Below are 18,504 nucleotides of genomic sequence, written 5' to 3' on the forward strand. Positions count from 1 at the left end.
TGTTCCATCCATAAGAAATTACTGGAGTACTACTGCACCCAGGATGCTACATGCATCTGCGTATCCTGCTGCGCCTTCGGAGAACATCGGGGGCATCAGGTCGCTCTTCTCTACGAGGCCTCCAAGAAGAAGAAGGAGAAACTGAGGAAGGTCATGGAGAAGCTGACCTCGAAGAGAGAAGAGACCGAAAAGAGGGTGCAAAGTTTACAGGAACACCGGCAAAAAGTGGAAGAGAAGGCGTCGACCATCACCGAGAGGGTTACCCTCTTGTTCAAGGAGATTCGAGAAGAGTTGGAGGTCTTGGAGAAGAAGGTCTTGACCGAGATCTCCAGTCAAGAGGAGCAGGTTTGCCTTCACGTGACCGACCTCATCCAACAACTGGAGGTGGAGAAGGAAGAGCTGACCAAGAAGATGCAATGCATCGAAGAGTTGTGCAACGTCACCGACCCGTTGACCGTCTTGCAAGGACGGGAGTCGGAGGCCGCCAACTGTTACGTCGCAGAGGACGGAGAACATGGCGAGAAGAAGAGAGATGACAAGAAGGTCCAGGCCGTGTGCGATCTGGATGAAGGTCTGATCTCGGTGATGATACACACGGCCTTAACGGACATCGTGACCGGTCTAAATGTCAAGAGAGGCTTCAACATGAAGGTGGCCTCCAATATAATACTGGACGTCAACACGGCCGGAGACTACGTAGCGGTGTCCCGTGACTTGAAAATGGCCTCCTGGTCAGAGACTAAGCAGTGCCGACCCAAGACCCTGGAACGGTTCGTCAATTATCACATATTAAGCACCAGGATATTCACCACTGGACAGAATTACTGGGAGGTGGAGACCAGCGAATCCGGCTACTGGATGGTGGGACTGGCCTACCCAAGTATCGAGAGAAAAGGAGACCGGGCCGTGACCGGCTACAACAAAAAATCCTGGTGCCTGCGGATGTCGGATAAGATGCACTCGGCCATACATGACTCGAAGATAAACCCTCTGTTCCCCGACACATCGGTGCAAAGGCTCGGCATCTACCTGGACTACGAGGCAGGCCGTCTGTCCTTCTACCAGGTGTGCGAGTCCATCAGGCACCTGCACACCTTCATCGCGCACTTCACAGAGCCTCTTCACGCCGCCTTCTGCGTGTATAATAATTCCTGGGTCCGGATCAGGAGCTGAGACGTCTCGACTTTATGACCTTGGGTGGTCACGGTGCTGATGGGATTGGGCGGTGATGAGGGATATTGTCTTGTATCGCAACTGCCGGGGGTCAGTGTCTGGGCTGTGCCGCTTCTACATGGTGCAATACAATGAGGGGCCCTGCGTTTCGAGCTTTGTACTTGCTGCTATTTTACACATTGATACACGAGACTCTTTTGCTACGAGAAAAAATTGATATTTTACTATTTGTAGGTACATGCGAGATACCCCCATAATAGAGCTCTGACGTCACCACTAGGGGCAGTGGTGTAGCTACAGGGGGTGAAGGGGTTACAAAACACAGGACCTGTCGCTTCTCCAGACGTGGAGACACTTGCATTCCCCATGTAATAATAATTCTGGAGTATCTGTTCTCATGACTCTATGTTGTGCGGTTCCTTTATTATTCCTCCTAGAAGTTATGAATAAATTGCTAGGAACTTGCAATAAAGGTCCAGATGGATGTCACTAGTTAGAGTTCCTAAATAGTCTGACTCCATCCATTCGGTGCTGCCAGGGACATCTAGACCTAACTTCTAGCAGGAATAATAGAGGAATGGCACAACATTGAATCATTAGAATAGATGCTCCAGAATTACTATGATGCTCCAGGATGCATGTAATTGCCAAAACAGACATGTCAGGAGAGGGGACGGGTCCTCAACCATAGGGGGTACTATAAATTGCATGTAATAGCTGGGGGGGGGAGGGAGGGGTGTCTGCTAAGGATGCTGCGGGGGGGTGTACTCTCTGCAGCTTGTACATTTTTGGTAGAATGCATCTTAAGGAACATTTCCACCCAAAACTAGAAAAATACCCCAAAAAAGTCAAGCACCCTAAGGCCCCTTTCACACGGGTGAGTTTTCGGCGTGGGTGCAATGCGTGACGTGATCGCATTGAATCCGGATTCATTCATTTCTATGGGGCTGTGCACATGAGCGATGTTTTTCACGCATCACTTGTGCGTTGCGTGAAAATCGCAGCATGCTCTATATTCTACGTTTTTCACGCAACGCAGGCCCCATAGAAGTGAATGGGGCTGCGTGAAAATCGCATTGCATCCGCAAGCAGGTGCGGATGCAATGCGATTTTCACGGATGGTTGCTAAGGAGATGATGTGAATAAATAGGGATGAGCCCCGGGACCCCATTAAAGTCCATTTACTTTATTATTTTCCATTATAACATGGTTATAATGGAAAATAATAGCATTTTTTAATACAGAATGCTTACTTAAATGACCATTGAGGGTTAAAAAATAATAAAAAAAAATACTCATCTTATCCACTTGATAGCGCAGATGTTATCGTCTTCTTTATTCTTTTTGCAGGACCTGCGCTGACGTCACCGCGCTCACCACGACATTTTGTCGCACGGCAATTTTTATAATGATAGTCTATGGCGTTGCACTGCGACATGCTGCGACTGCGATAGTCGCAAAAGACCCATCCAAAATGGATTTTTTTGCGACTGTCGCTGTGCGACACCATAGACTATCATTATAAAAATGGTCGTGCGACACATGTTGCAGTGTAGTTGTGCCCTATGTGTTGCGCGACACGTTGCAGTGTAGTTGTGCCCTATGTGTTGCGCGACACATGTTGCAGTGTAGTTGTGCCCTATGTGTTGCGCGACACATGTTGCAGTGTAGTTGTGCCCTATGTGTTGCGCGACACATGTTGCAGTGTAGTTGTGCCCTATGTGTTGCGCGACACATGTTGCAGTGTAGTTGTGCCCTATGTGTTGCGCGACACATGTTGCAGTGTAGTTGTGCCCTATGTGTTGCGCGACACATGTCGTCGTGTAGCCTTAGCCTACTGCTACACTGCTGCAATCTTGGTCACGCCCAAGGCAGGAGTGTCACCCTGGACGACCTCATTCATTTTTTGGTCGCCAGCCGGGTGTAGCTGAACCCTAAAAGTTGTATCTGTTTTGGGGAAAGCTGAGCGACAGATTTATCAGGTCTTATACTTTGGTTACACCCAGAGCTGCAATCATAATTCTGCAAGTTTCCTGCAAGCTGTAAGGCTGCAGGACTTTAAATTAGTAATTGCTACCCACCTGGTGGTTCAGTGTCCGTGCAGAGCATGTTCTGCTGTGGTGCATTGTGGGAGATGTAGTGTTTCCAGCACGCAATGTGCAGTAGCCATGATCTCCCATGATGCATTGCACCATCTTTGTAACTGATGGAGGCCCTGAATAGGCAGATTTTGGATTATTGGGGTCTGTGATCCAAGATCCCCCATGACCACTAGCAGGCCCCCACCCGGAAGGGACGTTAAAATATTACTTCTAATTTGTTTCATATTCCTCACTATTTTCAAGATCTCTGCTTGCTGTTGATATCCCGAGCTTGAAAACCTGTCCTGACCTAATACGTCTGACAGCTGAGGGTCTGGACACAATTGCATCCAGTCTCCTGCCCTGTTACAAATGTATGCAGCACTGGGCGCCACTGTAACAACCCCTCAGCTGTCAGACGTATTGGGTTAGATTAGATCTTGCTGTCAACGAATGTGAACATTCCAGCTTAGTGTCAGCAAGCACAGATCTCGAAAACAGTGAGGAATCGAAACACAAAGTATATTAGAAAATTGCAGAACTTTTCATTATACAACTTTTTTTTTTTTTTTTACGTATGACAAGACCGTCCCTTTAACAGCAAACAATGTATAGCGCTCATGTTTACCGTCACAATGGCGACTTGCAGCCTGACATTTTCCATATGGCGGACACACAGGAGCGGGGATTCTGCACAGTCTCTGTAGACGCCACAATTTTACTGATTTACATGGCGCCTACACATTCCGCGGCGCTGCACATGCGCTTGTCACCCCTGGTCACGTACGTTGTTACTGCTGCTGCGGAGAATGGTTGACATTTCTGATATTTTTCATCATCTTGTAAGGCCTCATGCACACGACCGTTGTGTGCATCCGCGGCCGTTGTTCCGTTTTTTTCCGCGGACCCATTGACTTTCAATGGGTCCGAGGAAAAATCGAAAAATGCACCGTTTGGCATCCACGTCCGTGATCCGTGTTTCCAGTCCGTGAAAAAAATATGACCTGTCTTATTTTTTTCACGGACAACGGTTCACGGGCCCATTCGAGTCAATGGGTCCGTGAAAAATCACGGACGCACACAAGATTGTCATCCGCGTCCGTGATCCGTTTTTTCCTATCATTTCAAAGGCAAACTTGACTTAGATTTTTCTTTCATTTTTCATGTCCGTGGATCCTCCAAAAATCAAGGAAGACCCACGGAAGAAAAAACGGACACGGATCACGGAACAACGGAACCCGTTTTTGCGGACCGCAAAAAAAACAAACGTCCGTGTGCATGAGGCCTAAAACTATAATTATCATTTGTGTCGTCCATTCCCAGAAATTCTACAATAAAGAAACATAAAAGCAATTTATATGGAGCGGAATCGCTGGCGGCCACTTAAAGGGGCGCTCCCATCTGATAAAGTCATGGTGTGTTGCTAGGATATGCCATCCCTTTATGATCGGTGGATCCGACCTCTGGGACCTCCATGGATCCTCAGAACTAATTGGATGCAGCACAGATTTAGTGCTGCACCCCCTTTTATTTAACCCTCTAGTGCCCTGGATGCGCAGCCAGCTCTGTTCACTTGGCTCCTGGGTGCCACTGAGCGGGGAAGGGGCCGCAGCGCTAAACCAGTGCGATCTCCCCATTATTCTCAGGATCCATGGAGGTCCCAGAGGTCGGAGCCCCACCTATCATAGTGATGTCATATCCTAGTGACGTGCCATCACTTTATAATAAGAGGGCAGAGAAGGCAGCTGCACCCCAGCCTGGGTGCCTTGGGAGGTCCTCCTGGTATATACGCTAGGGATCGGCCGATATTGATTTTCTAGAGCCGATAACCTGTGAACTTTCAGGCCCATAACTTATATCGATATTCTGTGCATTTTCATTTAAAAAAAAATAAAAAAAATTCTGTTACAGCGTTCACCACATAGGAGATTAAAAAAAAAATAATTTACAATTTTTTTAGATTTTAATAGTTTGGACTTTTTGGACGTGGCAATATGTGATAGGTTTATTTATGTATTGTTTATTTTATATGTAAAATTGGGAAAGGGGGTGATTTTTATACTTAATATTGTGGTGTTTTTTAAACTTTTTTTTATTTGATAACTATTTCACCCCTTAGGCCTTCTTGCAATTGCACGAACACCGACCGCGGGGCAGCCGCAGCGGATTGCGGATCCATTCACTTTAATGGGTTCACGATCCGCCCGTTCCGCAAAAAGATAGGACATGTTCTATCATTTTGCGGAACGGAAGTACGGGACGAAACCCCCAACCTCAAGTGAATGGGTCCGCATCCGTGATGCGGAATGCCCACGGAATGGCGCCAGTGTATTGCAGATCCGCAAATGTGGTCCGCAATATGGCAACGGGACACCTACGGCCGTGTGCAGGAGGCCTCGGGGGCCAGAACCTGGGATCTTCTCATCCCTTGTCCTCTTCACCCTGACAGATCTCACACATCTCCCTGCTGCCCTGTGCATAGTACACACAGCAGCAGGGAGGCTACCATGGCAGCCAGGGCTTCAGTAGCGTCCTGGCTGCCATGGTAACTGATCGGAGTCCCAGGATTAGGGTCCATTCACACGTCCGCAAAATGGGTCCGCATCCGTTCCGCAATTTTGCGGAACAGGTGCGGACCCATTCATTTTCAATGGGGCCGGAATGTGCTGTCCGCATTTGAGGATCCGCACTTCCGTTCCGCAAAAAATAGAACATGTCCTATTCTCCGCAATCGCAGACAAGAAAAGGCATTTTCTATGAGAGTGCCGGCGATGTGCGGTCCGCAAAATGCAGAACGCACATTGCCGGTGTCCGTGTTTTGCGGATCTGCAAAACACATACGGACGTGTGAATGGACCCTAACACTGCTGGGGCTCCGATCAGAAGCTGCCACTGCCACCAATGAAGAGGAGGGGTCCCTGTGGCCACTGCCACCAATGACTTTAATACTGGGGGGGGGGGCGCACTGTGCCACCAATTATTTTAATACTGGGGGGTGGGGGTGCACTGTGCCACCAATGGTTTTAACACTGGGGAGGGCGCACTGCGCCACAAATGATAATAAACGTTTAGTACAGGAGGCGGGGGTAACAGCAGCGCGCTGGACGCATTTCGGCAAGGTTAGATGCCGATACCGATAACTTAGAAAATGATGAATAACGGCCCTGTTACAGATTTAGCACTATGGCCCAGTGTAAAAAAAATACAGAGACATATCAAAATTTGTGATCGGTGGGAATCTGAGCGCCGAAACCCCAGTGATCGCTACAACGAGGAGACAGAAGCGCTCTCTTTCCCATCTCAACTTCGTTCTCCGCAGCGAGGAGAGAGCGCACGATATGCAAGCACTTCTCTCTCCTCGTTCTAGCGATCACTGGTGTCTCGGCGCTCAGATTCCCACCTATCACAACTTTTGATATGTCTTTATGACCTATCCGATTATTTTTTGACACTCGGTGACCCTTTAATTTCCTCTTTTGTGTTGGCCCCTAACGGGTTTCCATTAACTTTGAGTCACTAGAAAGTGAACAGAAAAGCGTGGGTGCCTCTCTGCCCCAAATACGGAAAGGACTCTTGGGCAGATTGTAGCCGCTGGCGCTCCGCCTGCCTGAAGTGAGATAGATTATTTCCCAAAGGAACAAAGGATCGGGCATGCTGAAATCCAAGATGCCTCTGCCCCCTCCTCTCCAACTTCTACTGTCATGAGAGAGTCAACCCCCGTTCTGGTGATTGACCGCCACTCCGTTTATTTGAACCCCCGTTCTGGTGATTGACCGCCACTCCGTTTATTTGAACCCCCGTTCTGGTGATTGACCGCCACTCCGTTTATTTGAACCCCCGTTCTGGTGATCGGACCCCAGTAGACTGTGATTGACCGCCACTCCGTTTATTTGAACCCCCGTTCTGGTGATTGACCGCCACTCCGTTTATTTGAACCCCCGTTCTGGTGATCAGACCCCAGTAGACTGTGATTGACCGCCACTCCGTTTATTTGAACCCCCGTTCTGGTGATCGGACCCCAGTAGACTGTGATTGACCGCCACTCCGTTTATTTGAACCCCCGTTCTGGTGATTGACCGCCACTCCGTTTATTTGAACCCCCGTTCTGGTGATCGGACCCCAGTAGACTGTGATTGACCGCCACTCCGTTTATTTGAACCCCTGTCCTGGTGATCGGACCCCAGTTGACTGTGATTGACCGCCACTCCGTTTATTTGAACCCCTGTTCTGGTGATCGGACCCCAGTAGACTGTGATTGACCGCCACTCCGTTTATACGAACCCCCGTCCTGGTGATCAGACCCAAGTTGACTGTGATTGACCGCCACTCCGTTTATTTGAACCTCCGTTCTGGTGATTGACCGCCACTCCGTTTATTTGAACCCCTGTCCTGGTGATCGGACCCCAGTAGACTGTGATTGACCGCCACTCCGTTTATTTGAACCCCCGTCCTGGTGATCGGACCCCAGTAGACTGTGATTGACCGCCACTCCGTTAATTTGAACCCCTGTCCTGGTGATCGGACCCCAGTAGACTGTGATTGACCGCCACTCCGTTAATTTGAACCCCTGTCCTGGTGATCGGACCCCAGTTGACTGTGATTGACCGCCACTCCGTTTATTTGAACCCCTGTTCTGGTGATTGACCGCCACTCCGTTTATTTGAACAGACTGGGGGTTCGACCTCTGGATCAGAGTCACTGCCCGATCCTGTGGATAGCATATATGTTATACCTTTATAAACCGAGCTGAGCACCTCCCCCCCCCCCCTATCTGATTTAGGACCCCCGAGCTGCGCTGAGTAGATGCAGGAAGGTCTTCTGGCTTTGTGCTACTTTTCACATTCTAGTGAAAATAATGCAGATGTCTTCACGCCCTGTTCACACACGTCCCACCACCAGATGTTACTACAGGCTTTCTATGACCTGGTAATTGAGGTCCAGATGACACAGGGCGGCCAGATTCTGGAGGAGAATGGGGGCAGGGATGTGTCTTGACGTCCTCTCCACTGCGGTTCTCGTCGCCCGGTTGAAATGGCTGATAACAGAGAGCAATAGCCTGCATGACATTCCACAGTCCATGGAAAACATGCCAGGCTTCATGACTAACGCACCATCACAAGCGCCGGCGAAGACAGGCGCACAAATAGAAACAAGGCACAATAGAAAAGACCACGAGGGGGACATGAATAGAATGCGAGGGTAATTTAATCCTCACTGCGTCGCCTGCACCATCAACATTCATTAATTCTTGCACCATGAAATGTCCATTGCAAAAGTTGTTGCACCCCTAACAGCGAAAAACACAAATGTAGTCTACAACATTGGCATTTTCCATTTAATTCTATTGAGGTATGTTTCACTGCAGGCATGCTCAACCCGCGGCCCTCCAGCTGTTGTAAAACTACAACTCCCACCATGCCCTGCTGTTGGCTGATAGCTGTAGGCTCTTCAGGCATGCTGGGAGTTGTCGTTTTGCAACAGCTAGATGGCTGCAGGTTGAGCATGCCTGTTTTACTGGAAACAGTCAGCAGGTTTGTTGCTGGATATCCAAGCGAATTAGAACTGTCCTTGCAGCGGCGGTCGACTGCAGCGTGTTTTCTGCTCCAGTCACCTCCAGAGCTGCTACTTGCTAAACCATTGTACCGCCAGATACAACACTAATGTGATTCACTCTGCTTCGCAGCATCCTGGTGAATGCCTATATCAGGGATCAGCAAGCTCCGGCACTCCAGGTGTTTGTGAAACTACATCTCCCATCATGCATACTTGCTTGGAAGTGAAAGGAGTTGTAGTTTCCACAACAGCTGCAGACTGTGCCCTGTGCAGATACTACAGCATTAGGCCCCTTGCAGACGAGTGAGTATTCCTCACGGGTGCAACACGCATTGCGCCTGCACTGAATCCGGACCCATTCATTTCAATGGGGCTGTGCACATGAGCGTTTTTTTTTTCATGCAGCACTTGTGCGTTGCGTGAAAATCGCATGTTCTATATTCTGCGAGTTTCACGCAACGCAGGCCCCATAGAAGTGAATGGGGCTGCGTGAAAATCCCATTGCATGTTTTTCTATAGGAATGTATTAGTGCTGGATCCGTATGCATGCGCAGACCGAAAAAAAGGTGAAGAAAATAAATGCCGGATCTGTTTTGCCAGATGACACCGGAAAGACAGATCCGGCATTTCAATGCAATTTTTTGACTGATCAGGATGTTGATCAGTCTTAAAAATGCCATCAGTTGGCATACGTTTGGCGACGGAACTGCTTGCCGGATCACTCTGCCGCAAGTGTGAAAGTAGCCTTAGACAGCCTATGACCTGATAAGCTGCGCAGGCAGGCTGGGTTATGTCCGGACAGCACTGGCACCTGATAAGCTGCGCAGGCAGGCTGGGTTATGTCCGGACAGCACTGGCACCTGATAACAGCGCCTGGCTGTGCAGCTGGTCCCTGAGCTCTGGTGAGCTGACAGTGTCTCGTCAGTAGGGTGTGGGCGCAGTAAGACGTGATGTATAATTCATAAGCTGTGACTGACTGAGCGGCCGATCCCCTGGCAGCGCTGACGCCTGACAGCTTTATGTTTAATTCATAGTGCGGTGCTAGTGCAGCGCACGTCCCCTGCAGATCATGTACGGGCCCAAAATAGTTCAAGGACATCTCTCTCCCCCGTCACCATCACTTAGGAGGACGCGCGTGCCGGTCTCACAGACACACTGATAAAGGGGGGAGAGGGATTGGTTTCTTAAAGGGGCCACCCAGTCTTGTAAAATATTTATTTTCTAAAAGTATGGATTCCATTCATCATTTTGTTAAGATCTCTGCTTGCTGTGAGAGAACAGGATAACTTCTATTTACATTCTGAGGCTTCTCACAGGTCAGTACTCGGAGTATAAACAGTGGAAGTTTCCATTCACTGACAGCAAGCCAAAAGTGTTGATTAACTGGAACACAAAGTATATGTAGTATAAAGAAAGCTGTAGAGTTTTCATTGAATTAATAGGTTTCAATCATATAAAACTGGAACATTCCTTTAAATACCAGTAAGGGGACACGAAAGCCGTGTCAGTGTCATGTACCGTTCTCCGTTATCAGCCGGGGCAGAGCGTCGGATGGGAGAACCCTCCGTCACCAGGTCTGGGCCGGCTGCAGTCCCGGTGGAGACACCCGCTATCGTTCCCTGTTATCAGCCATTGCAGGCAAGAAAGAGGCAGAAATTCCCTGCCCCCAATCACAATTCATTTAGCTTTATTGACAATCACGTCCCCAGAAATCCCGGATGATGGATTTTCCACGAGGTAAGTTATAAAGCGTCTAGGGTGCTCTTGGTCACTCGCTTCTATTTTTTCGCTTGACAGTCCAGAAAATCCTTTGCTTCGTTAATCTTGGCCGCGATATATGGAGATCCGCCTGTGAAGACAAATAACAGAGGAGCGACTTATCAGATTCTGCATCCTCATGACAACTCTTCCTGTCGAGCCCCAGCTAACTTTCCGCCTGGCATTGCTGGGAATGGCGATTCGGATCCATGCGACGGACAAAGCATGGACAAGAAGCGCCAGGCCTCCCAGGCGGCGGGCCGTCAGAGCGCCAGGCCTCCCAGGCGGCGGGCCGTCAGAGCGCCAGGCCTCCCAGGCGGCGGGCCGTCAGGGCGCCAGGCCTCCCAGGCGGCGGGCCGTCAGAGCGCCAGGCCTCCCAGGCGGCGGGCCGTCAGAGCGCCAGGCCTCCCAGGCGGCGGGCCGTCAGGGCGCCAGGCCTAAGGGAATGTCACTTTCTGCTCACCTTTGTCCGGGTGATTGAGCAGCATTATCCGCCGGTGAGCCTCCCTGATCTTCAGTTTATTGGCTGTGGGGCTGCAAGAAAACAGATGGCCAAAATAATGTAGAATCAAAGCTGACACCGTTTATAAGATCTCTGCTTGCTGTCAGTCTGCTTTGCATTGACAGCTTAAAACGTTTCCTAATTCAGTGCCGCTTTCACAGCTGTGTGACCACAGAGCGCTGCAGACACCCAACAGGTTAGGTTGCCCGTCTGTCACATGACTGGCTAGGCGTCAGAGCTTTTGTGACCCAGTCCTGCATTGATTTCACAGGGCAGACATAGTGACCGCTCGACACTGCAGCTTACCTCACCCCGAGGACCAGCGCAGCTTCCCTTTTAGTCATTTTGGGTTCAAATCCACCTTTGTAATAACCGGCAAATGCCTGAGAAGAAAAAACGAAAAAAACATACATTTACAACCCCCGAAAAACGTGAAGGGCTTGTTATCTCAGGATTTATAGATGTAAGCGGGGGTAGCAGAGATTAGAGGAACCTCGGATTTTTACCTTTTAACTCTCTGAATGCCACAATCAAGAAGTAAAATAAAAAAAAGTATATAAAAAAAAGCCACACCAATGCCTTACTTCCCAAAACTAAAACTTAAAGACATAAATAATAAAAGACACATTTGGTGCGGTCACAACCGTAACGCCCTGTACAGTACACCGACGACGTAAATCTAATGCTAATGTACATTCACCAGAACTTGGCATCGCCATAAAGTACGACTCGTCCTGCAAAGGACAAGTCTCGTACCGCCACATGCAGAAAAATGAGAAGAGGTATGACCGCCAGAATGCAGAGCGAGGAGGAAAAAAACTCTTGCAGTTTATGAAAAAAATAAAATAAAAAATAAAATAAAAGGGGCCATCGCCTATCCTGGGGGGGGGGCACAAAGGGGCCAGCCATCGCCTATCCTGGGGGGGCACAAAGGGGCCAGCCATCGCCTATCCTGGGGGGGCACAAAGGGGCCATCGCCTATCCTGGGGGGGGGGGGCACAAAGGGGCCATCGCCTATCCTGAGGGGGGGGGGGGGCACAAAGGGGCCATCGCCTATCCTGAGGGGGGGGGGGGGGCCACAAAGGGGCCATCGCCAATCCTGGGGGGGGGGGGGGGCCACAAAGGGGCCATCACCAATCCTGGGGGGGGGGGGGCACAAAGGGGCGCCATCGCCTATCCTGGGGGGCATTCTGTCTATTGAGGGCACTACAGAGGTTAGGATTTTTATTTCAGGTTGACATAATAATAAAGGAGTACATACAGCGTGGTATGATAAGTAGTACTTTGCAGCATCATTTACAGCAAGTCTTCGGTAAAAGTCCCAATCAGAGTAGTATATAGGAGAGATTACGTCAACCTTCCGACAGCAGTTGGTTTTTAGAAGGCGGTGAGGGGGAAAGGATGAGTCAGTGGAGTTAGAATCCAAGCAGGCGCGCAGGGACCCCCGCTGAGCCCTCAAGTAGTATCATATCCCTGAGATTGGCGGATGCGTCTGATACCAGGCAGGGGCAGTGTATCTATGAAGCACAGAATTGCTTCACACGGGTCTCCTCCCTGGAAGACGCCTCTACCCTGCCCATCTTCATTAAGGAGACTTTCTCAAGAAATAGCTTAAACGGTGGGGGTGTGGGGTCGATCCACGTGTGGAGGATAGTCTTGATTCCTGCTGCTGCTATCAGACATAACAATTTCCTACTACCAGGGGTGCACTGTGTACTAGTCGGGTCAATGTACCCAAAGATGGCCCAGATAGGATCCAGAGGTGCTGCTGATGTCAAATGGGTGGTGGTAAACGTGTGGATTTTATGCCAGAAAGATTGTATCACCGGGCACAGCCGCAAACAAGGGAAAATGTCTGCTCCTGTGTCTTTACACCGAAAGCAGTTGTCCGATTCAAAGACGCCCATATGGTGGCAAGACATATGCCCGGTGATAAATCTGTAGGGTCATATCCCTGTAGCGGCTGGAAGGCAAATAACGAAGATTGCGTTCCAGAGCCTGATATAGGGTGGACATCGTTAACTGCGAGATGTCCATGAGCCGTTTAGCTATTGCCTATTCATCCTTACCATAGTCCAGAGGGGTGTGTAGAAATGTATAGCAGCTAGCGGTATGTCCCCCCTTAGGGTAGGGGTATGTCCGAGGGAGGCCTAGTGTAGCTGGGAAGTCATTTCTGGAGATAGCTGTTGGCTTGTAAATAGGGAAAGACGTTAAAACGAAGGTTGGGGTATTTAGATTTAAGATCTTCAGATGTTAGGATCTTGCACCAAGTGGCTGATCAGAGTTAGTCCTCCCTTCTGCCAATCATAGAAATCCCTATGGGGTGACCCCGCTTGGAAATGTGTGTTTGCCAGGAGGGTCAATGAGGAAGCCTCAGCCCGCCATCAGTAGGACGTTCTCCCTGGAATCTCGCCATATGGGGAATGGAGTAAGTTGGTCAGAGCCAGTCTGGGTATGAAGGCCTGCTCCTGACATCTGTTTGAGAACGCGGATGTATCATGTATCCAGTCTATTGCTAAATCTCATCAGGGCAGCCATATTAGAAGCCCTGATTTGGGGAAAGTTCAGCCTAGGTTGTTGTAAAATAATATAAGGTATCCTGGGGCGACGACCATGCCAGATAAATTTGCAGTATAATTTTCTTCTCGTCTCTGGGGTAGGGAATGTAGAAGATATAGCAGGCGGGGAAATTCCACCATCTTAAGAAGGTATGCCCGCCCCATGTACAACAAAGGAAGATGTCGCCAGCGTGCCCTCCAGTGTACGCACATAGGGGGCAATATTCGCATTATATAGCTTACCAGGTGACTTGGTGATCTGTACCCCCAGGTATGATCTAGAGCGCGAGCGCCATTGAAAGGGGAAGGGAGCGGTCCATCTCGGTCTTGTGGGCCCTTTAAGGAGCAGAGCTTCGGATTTATCCAGGTTAAGGCCTCTTTCAACATGGTTTTGCAGTCCATTCAGTTTAAGCAGTTTTCCCGTTTCGCTTCCATATGGTTTCCGTATGTGATCAGTTTTTTGCGGATCGCAAATGGAAATGGAAGCATGGCATATACAGTAATTACAATGAAAAGTTGGGCTGGTCAGAAAATTTTCAATCGATGGTTCCGCAAAAACGGAACGGATACGGATTCTATCTTTTAACGAAATGGAAATATGGAAACAGAATGCATACGGAGTACATTCCGTTTTTTTTTGCGGAACCATTAAAATGAATGGTTCTGCATACAGACCGCAAACAGAATCCACAAAAACGGAACCGAAACGGAAAAGATAAACGTTCTTATGCAAGAGGCCTAAGGGTGTAACCCGAAAGCTGTCCGATCTCTACAAGGTCTTGTAGTGTTTGTGGGACTGCGGTTTCTGGGTGTTTAACAATTAACAGCATATCGTCGGCAAATGCGGCCAGGGCGACTGGAAGACGGTCATCCCGCGAAGAGGTGTTGAGTGGTTGTAGATAATGTAGAAGGGGGTCTAACGAGATATTAAAAAGTAGAGGGGAAAGAGGGCATCCCTGCCTGGTGCCCCTAAAAATGTCTAGATAGGGGGTGTTGTAGCCGTTTACCGTAAGTGTGGTGCGAACATCCGATTGAAGATGACAGAAAACACAAGGCCAAACCGTCTGAGATAAAGCGGCGTTCAAAAAGGGCCACAACACTTTGTCAAACGCCTTTTCGGCATCTAGACTTAGCAGTAGGGTGTGGGGGGGGGCCTTATTATCTTGTGTCTCAAGGGTGGCAGCTATGGCCGTCAGGACCTGGGGCCTTGTTATTGGAGGAGATCACATTTTGCACCTCAGTTTCCATGATCGCTGCGTCTAGGGCTATCCTAAAGGTCAACAGAATCGAGAAAGGAGGCTATCTTGTCCAGATCTGTTTGGGCAGCCCTGTAAAGATCCTCATAGTAGGAGTGAAATGTATCCCTAGTCTTCCCCGTCTCAGTGGGGGTACTTGCAGAGGCAGGGTCGTCCAGGGAGTGGACATGGACATGTTTAGTACGGTTTTGGGCTAGACGTGCCAGGGGACGTCCCGGCCTTCTCTGCAGTATCTATTCTGATCCAGACCACCTGGCATTGGACAAATGATTCTAGTACCGGTTTGGTTTCTTCATATACTCGTTTGGTACAAGAGGAAGGGGAATGTATATAGGACTGTTGGGCTTTGAGTAGGTCTCTATGTAGGGAGGAGAATTTTTCAGACGTATGTAGTTGATGATACGACCTCCGAGGACCGCCTTAGAGGTTGCCCATAAAAGGGGCAGGTTATCTACGTGTTCAATATTATCGTCCACAAAACTGGCCCAGTGTATTTTGAGGTATTCATGGAGCTCATCTGACTTGTAGAGATATGTGGGAAATGTCCATAACCTAGTTCTGATTTGTATAAGCCTTGTATAGTCATGGTGATGGGCGTATGATCCGAAATTGCAATTGCCATGATCGAGGGGTCATTAACAGAGTGAAAAAGGGAAGCTGATGTTTTTCTGTCACAGCTTAGCATTGAGCTCAATAGCTCAGTGGTTAAGATTCTTTAATGTAGAAGGTTGTGAGTTCAAATCCCAGCAGGAACATTTTAGAAAGAGGGTAATTAGACTTAAATACACAGGGTGTCCCCAAGCATACTGACAATGCTTGGGGATACCCCCTTCATGGTCATAGCACTGACTCCATATATGGAGTCAGGGCAGGGACTCTTCGGGATTCTCCACTGTTCAGCAATCTGCAACTAGACCTGAGTGGGCCCCCTTCCCCCCCCCCCCAGGAGCAGTGGGCCCCAGTTTTTCTGGGTGCTGACGCCGACCCTGCAGGGCAGGTCTGTGTGCTGCTGCTGGCCGTATGCTGAGCTGTGTGAAGGGAGATGGCGTCAGGGAGATGAAGTAGGCCTCAGCCGCATGTTCTGGCGGCCTACATATATGCCATGTGGCTTTCCGCCCCCGGGGTGATGTCAGATGGAGCTCTCCAGGCCGTAGGTGCCTCAGGGGGGTGTATCCCCTCTTAAATGCAGGCACTGATTTGTCTGTGTGCCCCAATGGAGGCAGATTCTTGGTGGGCGAGACGAGAGCGCCGTTAAAATGCAGCCATGCGCGATGCCCCGCCCCCGGAAGGCTGTTAAAAAACGGATGCAAAACGGCCATTAACACGGATAAAAGGCCAGAAAATTGATGCAAAACTGACAGTGTGAACGTAGCCTAAGCACAGCAAGAATTCTCACGTCACTCTCTTTTTCCATGATGCGGTATTGTAAGAATTTAACAAGGATTTGGCGGTGTCTTTGGATTCCTCACAGTTCATTGGGGCTGCCATCCTGGTTCTCACCACATCTCTATACCAGCGGCGAGCTGCCCTGTGTAATACGGACATGGACGTATGTACTAACGGGGAACTGCCAGCTGAGCAGCCTGTATCTAATACAGCATGGATTCACCCCCCCCCCCCCCATGCTGCCTTCTTCTCTTGGCCACACAGGGTACAGCATGGGCCCCACACCACGACCATGTGCGCAGTTTTCTTACCGAATTGGGCAGGGTCTGGATCGCCTGCTTGACCTGCGGCTCCAGGTGCTTAAAGGCTTGCAGGGCATAACGGCCTGGAAACGAGAAAGACGTGAGATTAAGTGAAAGGGGGACAAACAACCGCTCGGGCCCAAAGACATACCCCGTGGCCCTGCTGGAGCCTGAGATGGTCCACAGCTCCCACCTCCCCTGGTCGCCCTCAGATGCCTTGTGCAGTGGTTTTCATTTGAATGGAGCTTAGCTGTATGCACAGCGCCACCCCTGTGCACAGGCTGTAGATAGGCGTGGCGCTGTTTTTAGAAGGCAAAGTCTCCAACCCGCTTCATTTCCTGTAAGGTACCTGCAAATCCTGCAACCGCGATGGTGAGGCCGGCAGCGATCACTGTGCTCGCCTGCGAAAAAAGGAAAAAGAATAGTCATCGGTCGTGTATATCAGGTGACCTCCCACAACATGGCCTGTGCCCGTCTAGATCCATTACAGGGAGTCTGTCAGCAGTTCTGAGCCATAAACTGCTGACAGCGCTGTATGAATGACAGGGAGAGCGGCGTGGATGTACCTAGGTGGCGGTACGGCAGGCTGCGTGACTGACAGATCAAACTTTCCATCCCTCCAAGAGAGCCGTCAGCTGCCAGAGCTGAGAACTGCTGACAGCCTCCGCAGGAAGGTTAACCCTGGCAGGACCTCCATCCTGAGTCACTTCCCTGCGCGTACTAACCAGTAGAGCACTAGAGAAGAAGCCACACAGTCCCAGGGGGCATCACCATACTGCAGAGTCCCCAGGACCTGAGTGTCAGGACCCTACCAGTCTTATAAGGTAAGGTACAGTGGGCTGCATCGTAATACAAGATGTGGCCAAGAGCAGCGCTCTCAGAGAGAAGAGAGGTGCTGCACTGCCCCTGCCCGTTCCTTCTAGGCATTGTAGGGGCCCTGGCAATCAAACACCAGCTGAACGCAATGCTAAATCCGGGATTATCATGGCTGCTTTTCTCCAGGAACAGCGCCACCCCTGTCCTCAGGCGGGGTACGGTATTGCAGAGCTGCTACAACTTCTGGAGAAAAGCAGCCATGTGATTGCAATTCTGGACAACCCCTTTAAGGCAGCCTGACACAGGTATCGGGGCATTCTCATGTGACAAACCATGAACCACTGTCAGTCCAACCTGACCAGGGCAGGGTTTCCACCTGATAACAAAGATAAGTGTTTTCATCCAACTACAGTAAGCAGAGCTCTTGAAAATGGCAAGGATTTGAAAATTCACACTATAACCAAGCTTTATTAACATCCAGAGGACAAAGAGCTCAGCGCGCAGGTCACGTGACCACCTGTGACAGACAAGGTCAGGTCTACCTGAGGCACGTGACCTCTCCACGGCGTCCCCTGCACTACATAGCCGGGCTCAGGCCTTACCCTCACCCGCTCCTTACCATGCTGACAGGCGGGCGCTAAGAAGACGCCGGAGACGCTGCGTTACCGCATGGAAAACATGCCCCCCAAACCAAACAGGGAGTCTATGCGAGTACTCAAATGGAACTCCGCCTCTTCCGCTAGTAGCTCCACCCACTACGCGAGGCTAAGCCAGTCAAGGTGTTGGTTTGATGGGTTGATCCCCCGTTTTTTTTTTGACCATCATAACTTTATTGTTCACTGGCGCACAATTCTGTCAATCTGCTCTAATAGCAACCAGATCGGACAAGGATCTTGATTGGGAACGATTCTATATATCTTGGTCTCCTACCTAGCGAATCCTTACTAAAGGCAACTCATCTCCCACTGATATTTTTTTTTTTTGTTACACATTATGTGAAATGACCAAAAATAATGACCAAAAATAATGGGGGGTGGAATAGCGTGATGACAGATTATTTTTAAAAATTGCCGGCTAATGTAACCTGGTTGCGCCACACGTATCACTGACTTACAGGGG

The 18,504-nt window shown here is 49.6% G+C and overlaps 2 protein-coding genes across 2 annotated transcripts; one reads left to right on the forward strand and one right to left on the reverse strand.

Moving 5' to 3' along the window:
* Positions 1-3: 3 nt before the first annotated feature.
* LOC122939533 (tripartite motif-containing protein 14-like) lies at positions 4-2,112 on the forward strand (the record flags this gene model as incomplete). Its single annotated transcript, XM_044295599.1, has 1 exon — positions 4-2,112. A coding segment is annotated over one exon (1,170 nt), but the record flags the coding sequence as incomplete, so codon positions are not given.
* Positions 2,113-10,477: 8,365 nt separating this feature from the next.
* Positions 10,478-18,139, reverse strand: DNAJC19 (DnaJ heat shock protein family (Hsp40) member C19). The gene is made up of 6 exons (XM_044293613.1): positions 18,005-18,139; positions 16,919-16,970; positions 16,579-16,652; positions 11,374-11,450; positions 11,029-11,099; positions 10,478-10,656 (listed from the first exon to the last, which is right to left on the reverse strand). The coding sequence occupies exons 1-6, from the start codon at positions 18,005-18,007 to the stop codon at positions 10,586-10,588; spliced, it is 348 nt and encodes a 115-aa protein (XP_044149548.1). The 5' UTR covers positions 18,008-18,139; the 3' UTR covers positions 10,478-10,585.
* Positions 18,140-18,504: the final 365 nt, after the last annotated feature.

Source organism: Bufo gargarizans, chromosome 5, assembly GCF_014858855.1.
Source record: "Bufo gargarizans isolate SCDJY-AF-19 chromosome 5, ASM1485885v1, whole genome shotgun sequence".
Taxonomy (NCBI): domain Eukaryota; kingdom Metazoa; phylum Chordata; class Amphibia; order Anura; family Bufonidae; genus Bufo; species Bufo gargarizans.

Excerpts from the sequence above, each read along its gene's own strand:
- DNAJC19 (XM_044293613.1), bottom strand. Across the intron at positions 16,653-16,918 it reads CGCGGTTGCAGGATTTGCAG|GCCGTTATGCCCTGCAAGCC; the intron begins GTACCTTACAGG and ends TCTCGTTTCCAG. Across the intron at positions 11,451-16,578 it reads TCCAGACCCTGCCCAATTCG|GCATTTGCCGGTTATTACAA; the intron begins GTAAGAAAACTG and ends TTTTCTTCTCAG.